Source organism: Hylobates moloch, unplaced genomic scaffold (assembly GCF_009828535.3).
Source record: "Hylobates moloch isolate HMO894 unplaced genomic scaffold, HMol_V3 SCAFFOLD_21, whole genome shotgun sequence".
Classification (NCBI taxonomy): Eukaryota; Metazoa; Chordata; class Mammalia; order Primates; family Hylobatidae; genus Hylobates; species Hylobates moloch.
In genome coordinates this window covers 31,865,896-31,878,065 of record NW_026652296.1, presented here as the reverse complement: position 1 = coordinate 31,878,065, position 12,170 = coordinate 31,865,896, and the positions used below count along the sequence as shown (strand labels likewise).

At 42.9% G+C, this 12,170-nt stretch overlaps 1 protein-coding gene across 2 annotated transcripts in view; it reads right to left on the bottom strand.

Moving 5' to 3' along the window:
- Window positions 1-12,170, bottom strand: part of TGM6 (transglutaminase 6) — a 49,840-nt gene that overhangs the window by 16,130 nt on the left and 21,540 nt on the right. For both annotated transcript variants that reach the window (XM_032142997.1, XM_032142998.1), the window contains exons 8-9: window positions 10,490-10,593; window positions 10,167-10,409 (exon numbers count right to left, since the gene is read on the bottom strand). In XM_032142997.1, coding sequence (XP_031998888.1) covers window positions 10,167-10,409; window positions 10,490-10,593 — 347 coding nt within the window. The remainder of the gene's footprint in view (window positions 1-10,166; window positions 10,410-10,489; window positions 10,594-12,170) is intronic.

The following is a 12,170-nucleotide window of genomic DNA, read 5'->3' as shown; positions in this document are numbered from 1 at the left end:
GATAGCATTTTGCTGAGTCTGTAGATCAATTTTGAGAGTATTGCAATTTTAACAATATAAACCCTTTCGATCCATGAAAATGGGATGCATTTTCATTTATTAGAACATTAATTTCTTTCAACAATGTTTTATAGTTTTAGCATATAAGTCTTGCTCTTCTTTTGTTGAATTTATTCCTAAGTATTTTATTCTTTTTGATGCTATTGTAAATGGATTTATTTTCTTAATTTCATTTTTGGATTATTCATTGCTAGTATCTAGAAATATGATTAATTTTTGTATATTGATCTTGTGTTCTGCAAACTTGCTGAACTTGTTTATCATTTCTAATAGCTTTTTAATGGATTCCTTAGGATTTTATATATACAAGATTATGTCATGTGCAAATAGAGACAGTTTCATTTCTTTCCAATTTGGAAATCTCTCTATTTCCATTTCTTCTTTCCCTCCCTCCCTCTCTTCCTCCCTTTCTTCTTTTGTCTTCTTTCTTTTTATTTTAAAAATTGTGATAAAATACATATAACAAAACATTTACCATCTTAATCATTTTTAAGTGTACACTTCAGTGTCATTAAGTACATTCATATTGTTGTATAACCATCACTACCATCTATCCAGTGCTCTTTTCATCTTGATTGAAACTCTGTACCTATTAAACAATAATGCCCATTATCCCCAGATCTTAGCCCCTGGCAACCACCATTCTACTTTCTGTCTCTATGAGTTTGGCTACTCTAGGTACTTCATAGATATAAGCGGCATCACAGAATATTTGTTCTTTTATGTCTGGCTTATTTCACTTAGCATAATGTCCTCAATTTTCATCTGTGTTCCAGCATTTGTTGGTATTTTCTTTCTTTTTAAGGCTAAATAATATTCCATTGTATGTATATACCACATTTTGTTTATTCATTCATTCAATGATGGACACTTGGGTTGCTTTCACCTTTTGGCCATTTTGATGAGATTGGGTGCATTCAGGGTGGTATGGCTGTAGATGTTTTGGCTATTTTGAATAATGCTGCTCTGAACATGGGTGTACAAATATCTCTTTGAGGTCCTGCTTTCAATTATTTTGGGCATATACCTAGAAGTTGAATTGCTGGATTGTATGATAATTCTATTTTTAATATTTTTATTAAATATTTTGGCAACATATTCAAGACATCAGTGCCAAATCCAACATTATGAAAGTTTTCTCCTATGTTTTTTTCTATGAGTTTTATAATTTTAGGCCTCATGTTTAGACCTTTGATCCATTTTCAGTTAATTTTTCTATATAATGTAAGAGTCTAATGTTCAGTCTTTTGCACATAGATATCTAGTTTTCCCAATACAATTTTTAAAAAGATATCTATTTCTTTTTCTTGCTTAATTTCCCTGGCTAGTACTTCCATAAAAATGATGCATCAATATGGCAAAAAAGGACATCTTGGTCTTGTTCCTGATCTTGGGGTGTAAATGTTCAACCTTTCACTATTAAGTATCATTTTAGCTGTGGCTTTTTTATAGGTGACTTATCAGACTGAGGAAGTTTACTTCTATTCTGAATTTGTTGAGTGTTTTTTTTTATCATAAAGGGGTATGAGATTTTGTCAAATGCTTTTTCTGCATCTACTGAGATGATCATGTTGTTTTGTCCTTTTTTCTATTGATACGGTGTATTATATTAGCTGATTTTCAATGTTAAACCCATCTTGTATTCCTGGGGTAAATCCCACTTGCTCATGGCATATAATCTTTTTTTTATATGTTGCTGAATTCAGTTTATCGGTAACTGAATTCATTTCATATTCATGAATTTTTGCTTTCATTGTTGATTTTTGCTTTCACATTCATAAGGAAGATAGATATGTAGTTTTCTTTTTTTCTGATGTCATCTGGTTTTGGTATCAGGATAATACTGACTTTATAGAATGAGTTGAAAGGTATTCCCTCATCTTCTACTTTTTGGAATAATTCGTGAATAATTGATATTAGTTCTTTTAATATTTGGTAGAATTCACCAGTGACATAATCTGGGCCTGATTATTTCTTTGTGGGAAGTTTTCATATTACTAGCTCAATATGAACTATTACTAGTTCTTTACTTGTTGTGAATCTATTCAGATTTTCTATTTCTTTTTGAGATAGTTTTGGCAACTTGTGTCTTTCTAGAAATTTACCCATTTAATCTAAAGTTATCTAATATGTTGTCATACAGTTGCTCATAGTATCCCCTAATAAACTATCATTAATTATAGCAATTCTGACTCCAAATGTGTGGGGATTTTTCATACCAACCAATTCTCCAACTCTCTGGACACCAACTGGGTCTCCTACAATTCAATTCAATTCAATTATAACACTAACTACCTGGAGTTAGCATCAGACTCCACAGGTTTAAGGGCTCAGTCCCACAAGACTGAGTCTTCAGACTCCAGTCACAAGTATTGGTTACTCAGGGTTGCTCACACTTCTGTCCAACTTTGCTACAGATTTGGGGTTCTCATAACTGCCCCCAGCCTTAGGTTTCATAATTTGCTAGAGTGGTTCACAGAACTCAGAAAAACAATTTACTTACCATTCCTGCTTAGTTATGAAGGACATAACTCAGCAAGAGCCAAGTGGGAGAGAGACACAGGGCAAGGTATGGCAGGGGGCAGAGGTGGTGTGGGGTTTCCATCTCCTCTCTAAGCATGCCACCCTCTCAGCACCTCAATGTCGTCCCCAACCTGGAACCTCTCCAAACCCCATTGTTTAGCAGTTTTTACAGAGTTTCATTACATAGGCATGACTGATTAAATCATAGGCCTTTGGTGATTAACTCAATCTTCAGCCTCTCTCCCCTCCCTGGAGGTCAGAGATGGGGTTTAAAGTCCCCAATCCCTAATCATGTCTTGATTTTTCAGGCAACCAGCCCCCATGCTGAAAGTGATCTAGGTGCACCTAGTCATCTCACTAATGTGCTACAGCTGATGCTCTTCTCATTCTGAAGACTCCAAGGGTTTTAGGAGCTGTGTGCCAGAAACTGGGGATGATAACCAAATACTTTTCTTTAAAAACCACACTCGTTATAGTTCTTTTCATTTTTGCAGGGTTGGTAGTGACGTCCTCTCTAATTTTAGTAATTTGATTCTTTTCTTAGTCTAGCTAAAGGTTTATCAATTTTGTCAATCTTTTCAAAGAATCAACTGGTTTTGTTGATTTTCTTTTATGATTTTTCTGCTCTTTATTTCATTTACATTTATTTCCACTTTAATCTTTCTTGTTTCCTCTTTCTGCTTTTTTAAGTGTTTAGTTTGCTTTTCTTTTTTTTGTTCTTTTTTTTTTTTTTTTTGTTTTGTTTGAGACAGTCTCGCTTTGTGAACCAGGCTGGAGTGCAGTGGCCTGATCTCGGCTCACTGCAACCTCCACCTCCCAGGTTCAGGTGATTCTCCTGCCTCAGCCTCCTGAGTAGCTGGGACTATAGGTGCATGCCCCCACACCCAATTCATTTTTGTATTTTTAGTAGAGATAGGGTTTCCCAATGTTGGCCAGGCTGGTCTCGAACTCCTGACCTCAGGTGATCCACACACCTTGGCCTCCTAAAATGCTGGGATTATAGGGGCGAGCCACCACATCCAGCCATTTTTCTAGGTTCTTAAGGTAGAAGATTAGGCTATTGATTTGAAATCTTTCTTCTTTAATACAGGTTTTACTGCTATAAATTTCCCTCTGTGTACTGCTTTAGCTGCATCTTATAAATTTTGGCATACTGCGTTTTCATTTTCTTTCACTGCAGAGTATTTTCTAATTTGACTTGTGATCTTTCCTTTGGCTCATTGGATATTTAGATGTATGCATTGTTTAATTTTCACATATTATAAATGTATCAAATTCTCTTCTGATACTGATTTATAATTTAATTCTATTGGAATAAGATTATACACTTTGTATGATTTCAATCCTCTTAAGTTTACAGAGGCTTATTTTATGGCTGAGCATATGGTCAATTCTAGATTATGCTACCCTTGTACTTTCCAAGAATATGTATATGTTTCTGCTACAATGTGGAGTCTTCTATAGGCATCTGTTAGAGTCCACCTGATTTTAAATGACAAATGTTCACTTCCTCTCAACCAGTCCCTAAACTCTTTCCCTTCTTTATTTTTCCCCAGAACACTTATCAGTATCTGAAATACTAGTTATTTTACTTATTTGTTTACTTTTACCTGCCCCATTAGAATGTCAGCTCCTTTATCCTTTAAGATAAAGATCATATGCATTTTGCTCACTGGTTGCCTGGCACTCAGTAAATGCTCAATAAACACATGCCAATAGAAAAAAATGTGAAAATGTGGCTTATATGTCCTGTAGCTTCACATAAGCCAGTCCTGCAGTCAACAAAGCAAGGCCCTTCTTGATACAACTCAAACTCCTTATGGCATTAAAAGCCCTTTATATGCTGTTGGCCCCAATTCATTCATTCCGTGAATCTGTACTGAGCACCTACTATGCAGTTGATGCTGCTGTAGGAGTTGGGGATATAGCAGTGAACAAAACAGTCAGGCTCCCTGCCATCCTAGAACTCTCAGTCTAGGAGCATTCTAGGGAGACAATAAAGATTCAAGCAAATATCAAGTTGCGATATGTGCTTAGAAGGAAGTCAATAGGGTGCTGAGACCCCTGGCCAGGCAAAAGTTTGGAGTGAAGTCAGTAGGTCCTTCCCAGGCAAAGAAAGCATCTTGTGCCAAGTCCTTTAGGTATAAAAGAGCTGCTAATGACCCTTCCCTCTTGCTGTTATCTAAACAAGTACTTCCCTCGCTGCTGCTGTTCCCTGATCATTCTGTACCTTGGCAGCCTGACCTCATCACACTGCATTGGGGTTGTCTGCTTTCCTGTGCTTCCTGTCCACTCTCCCACTTGGTACTTGGGGGTACCCACTAAATGCAAGAAGGGAGGGAGAGAGAAAGGCACAGTAGAAAGACAGAGAGCAGAATGGCTGGGAGAGAGGGAGTGTGGAAGGAGAGTGTCCTGTGCTGGTCACAGGGTCTCTGCATCAACCTCTCAGCAACTGTAGCCCCACAGCCACTGCACTCACTGTTCCCTGTCTGCTTGGCCAGCCAGGCCCCTGGGCAGTAGGTGCTTAGTCTTCCCACATAGGCTGCAGTGGGTTGAACAACGTCCCCCTCAACAATATGCCCAAGTCCTAACCCCTAGTACCTGTGAATATAACCTGTGAACAGGATCTTTGAAGATATAATTCAAGATTTTGGGATAAGATCATCCTGGATTTAGAGTAGGCTCTAAATCCAATGACTTTTGTCCTTGTAAGAGAAAGGAGATAGGAATTTGAAACACATAGGAGGAAAGAAGGCCATGAGAAGATAGAGGCAGAGATTGGAATGATGTGACTACAAGCCAAGGAATGCCTGACCCACCAGAAGCTAGAAGAGTCAAGGAAAGAATCTCCCCTAGAGCCTTTGGATGGAGCATGGTTGAGCCAGCCCCTTGATTTTGGACTTCTGGCCTCCAGACTGTGTGTGAGAGAATAAATTTCTGATGTTTTAAGCCACCAAGTTTGTGGTAATTTATTATGGCAGGCCCAGGAAACTAATACACAGGCCCAGAAGCTGATGGCTGGACAGGTGCACCAGCCTTGCTTCCCTGCTGTCTACTAGTACCAGCCTCACCAACTAAGATCTTGGCTTTATATTTTCTTTGTTTGGAAGGTTCATTCTCTGTTTGCTTAGTCTCCAGGCTGTCTTAGGAATATGGGCAAAGCACATTGTACCCAGGGGCTCTGAATCTTTGTGCTCTAGCATGTGTCCTGGTTCCACAGACAGAGCAAGAGCTCATGACTCAGAGAGGCACAAGTCCCTGTCATTTCATCTGTAGAATACTGCTCAAGCAAGTCAAGGATGTCTTGGCTTCCATGAGCAGTATTGCCCAGCATGAGTCTGGAATCCCGCTGGACCCTGTCTTCCTGGAATGCCTTCTCAACCTTTCATCTCCTGGCTAAATCTTACTCCCTTCAGCATTCCCTCCCATAGGCTGCTTTTCCTGATACCTTCTGCCCTGGCCGAATTAGAGACTCCTCCTCTCTGTTCCTTTAGCCTCTGGACGCCCCAGTAGAGTGCCAGTCACTCTGAATTATTCTGTGCTGTCTGCTCACCATGTGGTGAGTTCTCTGGGGACTTCTCTTTGTCCCCTTGCCTCTGAATCATGCCTGACACTCAGGAGGGTCTCTACTTTGAGAGCACATGAAAAAGCCTAGCATGGTGTACGGCACACCAAGGCCACTCAGCGAAGACGTGCAGTCTAGCATATTAGGGAGGGCAGAGGCCCTAAGAGTGGACTGCCTTGTTAGAATTCCAGCTCTTCTGGGCTTTGGAAACTTGGGGAAGTTACTTAACCTCCCTGTACCTCAGTTTGATTATCCATAAAATGATTTTATTTTATTTTTTGAGACAGAGTCTCACTCTGTAGCCTGGAGTGTAGTGACGTAATCTCTGCTCACTGCAACCTCCGCCTCCTGAGAGCAAGCAATTATCTTGCTTCAGCCTCCTGAACAGCTGAGACTACAGGCAACCACCACCATGCCCAGCTAATTTTTGTATTTTTAGTAGAAATAGGGTTTTGCCATGTTGGCCAGGCTAGTCTTGAACTCCTGACCTCAGATGATCTGCCCACCTTGGCCTCCCAAAGTGCTGGGATTGCAGGTGTGAGCCACCATGCCTGGCTCATAAAATGATTTTAAAATAAATATTAAATGAAATAATGCATGGACATTGCTTACCATTTTGCTTAGCAAGTTCTAGATACCGTTACTATTATTTTTGTTAATCTAGATGTGAAATTACGTTGCCCACAGTAGGCAGTCAATAAACAGTGGACAATATTATAATTAAATAGTGGCAGTGCAGTGCAGAGTGAGGAGCATGGGCTCTGGGTTCTGCAGGAGAGTTCTCCCTTCCCTGGCTGGGTCAACTTGCCTCTCTGTACCTCTGTCTTCTCCTCTGTAAAATAAACGTTGTACTAGTGTCTCACTTAAAAGCTCATGGTAAGGGCTTTGTAAACATTTGTTAAATAAAATAACTACATAACGTGAAAATGGCCAGCCCACAGCAGGTGCTCAGTAACAGTGATTGCCATCACTGTCATCATGTAACAGGATATTAATTTCTCCTGTGGCCATGGTTTTTTTTTTTTTGGGGAGTTTCGCTCTTGTTGCCGAGGGTGGAGTGCAGTGTGCGATCTTGGCTCACTGCAACCTCCGTCTCCCAGGTTCAAGCAATTCTCCTGCCTCAGCCTCCCAAGTAGCTGGGATTACAGGCATGGGCCACCATGCCCGGCTAATTTTGTATTTTTAGTAGAGATGGGGTTTCACCATGTTGGCCAGGCTGGTCTTGAACTCTTGACCTCAGGTGATCTGCCCACCTCGGCCTCCCAGAGTGCTGGGATTACAGGTGTGAGCCACAGCGCCTGGCTGGTCATGGTTAAATCTTAGGACAAAAAACCCACAGACCTCATGTTCTTTTTTTTTTTTTTGAGACAGGGTCTCACTGTGTTGCCCAGGCTGGAGTGCAGTGGCACAATCTTGTCTCACTGCAACGTCTGCTTTCCAGAATCAAGCGTTCCTCCCACTGGAGCCTCCTAAGTAGCTGGGACTACAGGCATATGCCACCATGCCTGGCTAATTCTTTTGTATTTTTTGTAGAGATTGGGTTTTGCCATGTTGCCCAGGCTAGACACCACGTTCTAAGTTCCAGAAGCTCCCAGCAGAAGGGACCCAGCAATCAATCTGCAGGTCTTATCAGAGAGGTGCCAGCTCACATACTCCCCTCATCCATAGCTCACCCCCAAGACATTAAGAAGATAGCTAAAGTGGAAGATGTCTTTGACAGTCAAGAAAGTGCCATGTTCCTGGAGATAGGAGCTAAAGTGTGAGTTGGGGGTATGTGTAGGTGTTTAAAAGAATCAATATTAAGGTTTGGGGGTATCTTCAGCAAGAAATGACTGGCTGATCTAGATTGGGGGTGCCTACAGAAAGGGAAGTTGGTATTCCCCTCCCTGTGGGAGGTCTGTTTATCCTGTCTTGCTTACTAAGCCGTGTACTACCTGAGCAGGGAGAAGAGAATTGAAGGGAGAGAGCAGGTGGGAGACAGCCAGTCAAGACTGCTCCTCCTACCCACAAGTGTCAGGTTTCAGTTCCCAGCCTTGGAGTGGGACACAGTGGAGGTTAGGGTTGGGGGCCACAGCCTTGTAAAACCTCTGCAGAACTTGGGGACAAAAATCATCATGCATCAGAAAGAAGCTGTGTTGAAAGGGCCCAAATAGCACAAGAAATCAGCAGTGTCTAGAGGAACAGCACAGGGATTAGTCTGGATGGCAGCAGGTTGTGATGGAGCCACCATCTGTCCTCAGCAAGCATAGATAGGAAACTAGGGCAGCAGCACCCGCCCACTTAGCCAGCACTGAATCCTCACCCAGTTAAGACAAAGGCATCTGCTCTCCTCTCTCTTCTTTTCCTCCCCCTTAGCCTGACAGTACTCTCAGCATTGGTTGCACACTAAAGACCACCTGGGAGCTTTAAAAAGTCCCAGTGCCAGAACCACATCCCGTAGAGACTGTGATTCAATTAGTCAGGGGTGGAATCTGGCCTGCTGTGGTAGATTAAAAATGGCCATAATGCCTTGCAGCTTCCCACCCCTTGAATCTGGATTGGGCTCATGAATTGCTTTGACCAATAGAATGTGGCAGAAGTGACATGGTGCACATTCTGAGCCAGGCCTCTAGAAACCTCACAGCTTCATCTCTCACCTTCTGGGAATGTTGCTGCTATTCAGAAAAGCATAGGCTGGCCTGTTGGGACATGAGAGGCCAAGTGGGAACACAGACCCAGCCATCTCAGCAGTCCCATGTGACAGACATATGTGAGATCCCAACCAGCACCACCTGGAGAAGATGAACCATCCCAGCTGAGCACAGCCCAAATTGCTGACCCACAGAATTGACCAAATAAGTAATTATTGTTTAAGATATATAACTGAAACAGCTCCCTGGATACTTCAAATGTGCAACCAGGGGCCGGGTGCAGTGGCTCACGCCTGTAATCCCAGCACTTTGGGAGGCTGAGGTGGATGGATCACCTGAGGTCAGGAGTTCAAGGGCAGCCTGGCCAACATGGTGAAACCCTGTCTCTACTAAAAATACAAAAATTAGCTGGGCATGGTGGCGGGCACCTGTAATCCCAGCTACTCGGGAGGATGAGGCAGGAGAATCGCTTGAACCTAGGAGGCGGAGGTTGCAGTGAGCTGAGATCACATTATTGCACTCCAGTCTGGGCAGCAAGAGTGAGACTCCATCTCAAAGAAAAAAAAAGTGCAACCAGAGCTGTAAAATATGATGCAAGAGAGCAGAAAAGGGAGGTGAGGAGGTGTTCAGAGCAGATTATGTCTCCACTTTAGCAACCTTCCAGGGTCACTGCTCTAGCTTGTGCTCAGGGGACAGGAGGAGACAGGGTCTAATTCAAGTTTGAGCTTGAAGTCATAATTACTTGGTGACATGGTTTTAACAAGCAGAAATGGTTGAAAATATGTTAGTCAGATCACAACATTGCTAAGGAACCTGTTACACAGTGGGAAAGGGAGATTTTTAAAGTATATAGTTGGAAGCAGCTATAAGAAAAAATACAACTGTTTTGTTTTTGTAGCCTAACAAGTAGGGGCTCTTCAATGAACCAGTGGCCATAAATTGGTATCATGGCACAGGCCCTGGCAGATGCTAAACAGGAGATGCTATTACTATTAGTCTGAATTGGGCCTGTGCCATGCGTTTGTCCTAGGTGTTCAATAAATAATACCTGCTACTATCATCATTATTATTATTAGCAGTGATTATTATTGTATGTGAACATACCTAATGCAGTGCCTGGTATATGGCAAGTGTTCAAGGAAATGTAGCTATTATTATTACAAATGGGAAATCTTCTAAGGCAGAAGAGGTGCTTAGCAAACAGAGGAAGCTATTAATGTAGCCTATATAAAGGCACTTGGCTCAGAGCACAGAGACAATGTGAATGGAAGCTGCTGTCAGAGTCATATACATGGGGCGGGGCCTGGCCCCAGGCCACCCGCAGTGGGCTCTCTGCAGCAGATGGACCATCCTGGGGAAGGTAATAAAGGCCGCCACGTGGCCCTTACCTTCCGGATACTTGTAGAGGTCGGTGATGTCCACGCGGGAGTCACTGCCCACTGCCTTCGTGCTGATGCATCTCCCAATCTTCTTTGTGTTCGAGTATACACGCTCCCGGCTCTCATCCTCATGCCACAGCCAGGTGATGTAGTCAGCGTTGACCTCCGCAAACACGAAGGGGCCATTGTGGGCCAGGTGCACATCGCCCTCGCGGATGGCGGTGACTGAGGCTGGGCCGCACCGGAACACACCTGGACAGGAGGGGTGGGCATGAGCAGCATGGGTAAGGAAAAGCAGGGGTCTGGAACTTACCCCACCCAGTTGAGCATACCTTCACTCTCCTCCTGGGGGGTGGCATCCAGAACCTGCCAGCCATTGTAAGAGGGGCCTAGGTCCTGCCGGGCAAACCAGCTCTCATTCCAGACATGGAAATTCCTGCCACAGAGAGAGGATGGGTGAAGCTGCCTAGAGTGAGGGCATAGGAAGGGAAGATCCTACTGAGAGGCAGACCCTGGGCTCCCTACTCTGCACAAGAACTGTGGCTGCATGTTGTGAATCACTCATTCAACCACACTAATGAGCACACAGCATTCATATATGTTTGTATATATGTGTATGTGTGTATATAGATGTGTGTGTATATTTATCAAGAACGTGTTGTCCAAGGTACTGCAACTAAGACAGAAGATCTTTACTCTCATGCTACTTACATTCTAACAAAGGAGACAGGCAAAGCTAAGTCAGCAGATAAATCAAACAAATGTAAGTGACAATAAATGTTATGAAGAAAAAGAGGAGCTTAAGCTAGAGAACAACCCCTATAGACCTACTCTAGGTAAATGACATTGAAGGTGAGACTTAAGTGAGAAAGAATAAGCTATAGGAAGAGTGAAGGGAACAATATTCCAGGCAGAAGGAACAGCATGTGCAAAGGTCCTGAGTGAGACAAGGAAAAGCATAGTGTGTTCAAGGAGCAGAAAGTATTTAAGTATCTCTGGGATATGGCCAGCAGAGGGGGTAGGTAGGGTTCTGATTATGCAGAGCACTATAGACTCTGGTAATTTCAGCCTTATTTTTAATTCCCTGTGTTAAAAATGAGAATATGAGTAGGAAACATGACATCACTTGTTCAAGGTCTTGCAGAAAGAAAGGAGCAGACAGAAACCTGATTCCCGGTTTGCCTGACTTGGCATCTGTACAGTCGGCCTCAGAACTCCTCTTTGGCAGGCAACTGTCTTTGTTGGGGAAAGTATCTTGATTAGCATTTGGGGATTAAAGGTGGGACCCTGATAACCTGGGTGGTGACAGAGTCCCCAACATCAAAATGAAGTGTCGGTGCTTTCTGCATGAAGAGAAGGGAAGAATGTGAGTATTTTGTGCTTCCAGGGCAAGGGAATGAAGAGAACCAAAAAAGAGGAGAGGCCAAGGGGAGCAAAGAGATGGTCTGAGCTGGAGGCCAGCTCGGGAAGGGCTCCTGGCACGCTTCCCTGGGGAACAAGGATACAAGGCTCTCCGTGTCTCTGTGTTGTGTTCTCTTCACTGTCTCTCCTAATCTTTATTTTTTAAATTTTTATTTATTTATTTATTTTGAGATAGAGTCTTGCTCTGTCACCCAGGCTGGAGTGCAATGGCGCAATCTCGGCTTACTGCAACCTCTGCTTCCCAGGTTCAAGTGATTCTCATGCCTGAGCTTCCCTAGTAGCTGGGATTATAGGTGTGTGTCACCACACCTGGCTAATTTTTTTTTTTTTTTTTTTTTTTTTTTTTTTTTTTTAGGAGAGATGGGGTTTCACCATGTTGGCCAGGCTGGTCTCGAACTCCTGACCTCAAGCGATTTGCCAGCCTCGGCCTCCCAAAGTGTTGGGATTACAGGTGTGAGCCACCGCGCCCAGCCGTCTCTCCTAATCTTTAGAAAGTTGGCTTTGAGTGGCAGACTTGCACATGTGTGAACAGACATCTGAACAAGGTTATTCACTGAAGCCTTGTTTGTAAAAGCAAAACTTGTTTTTAAC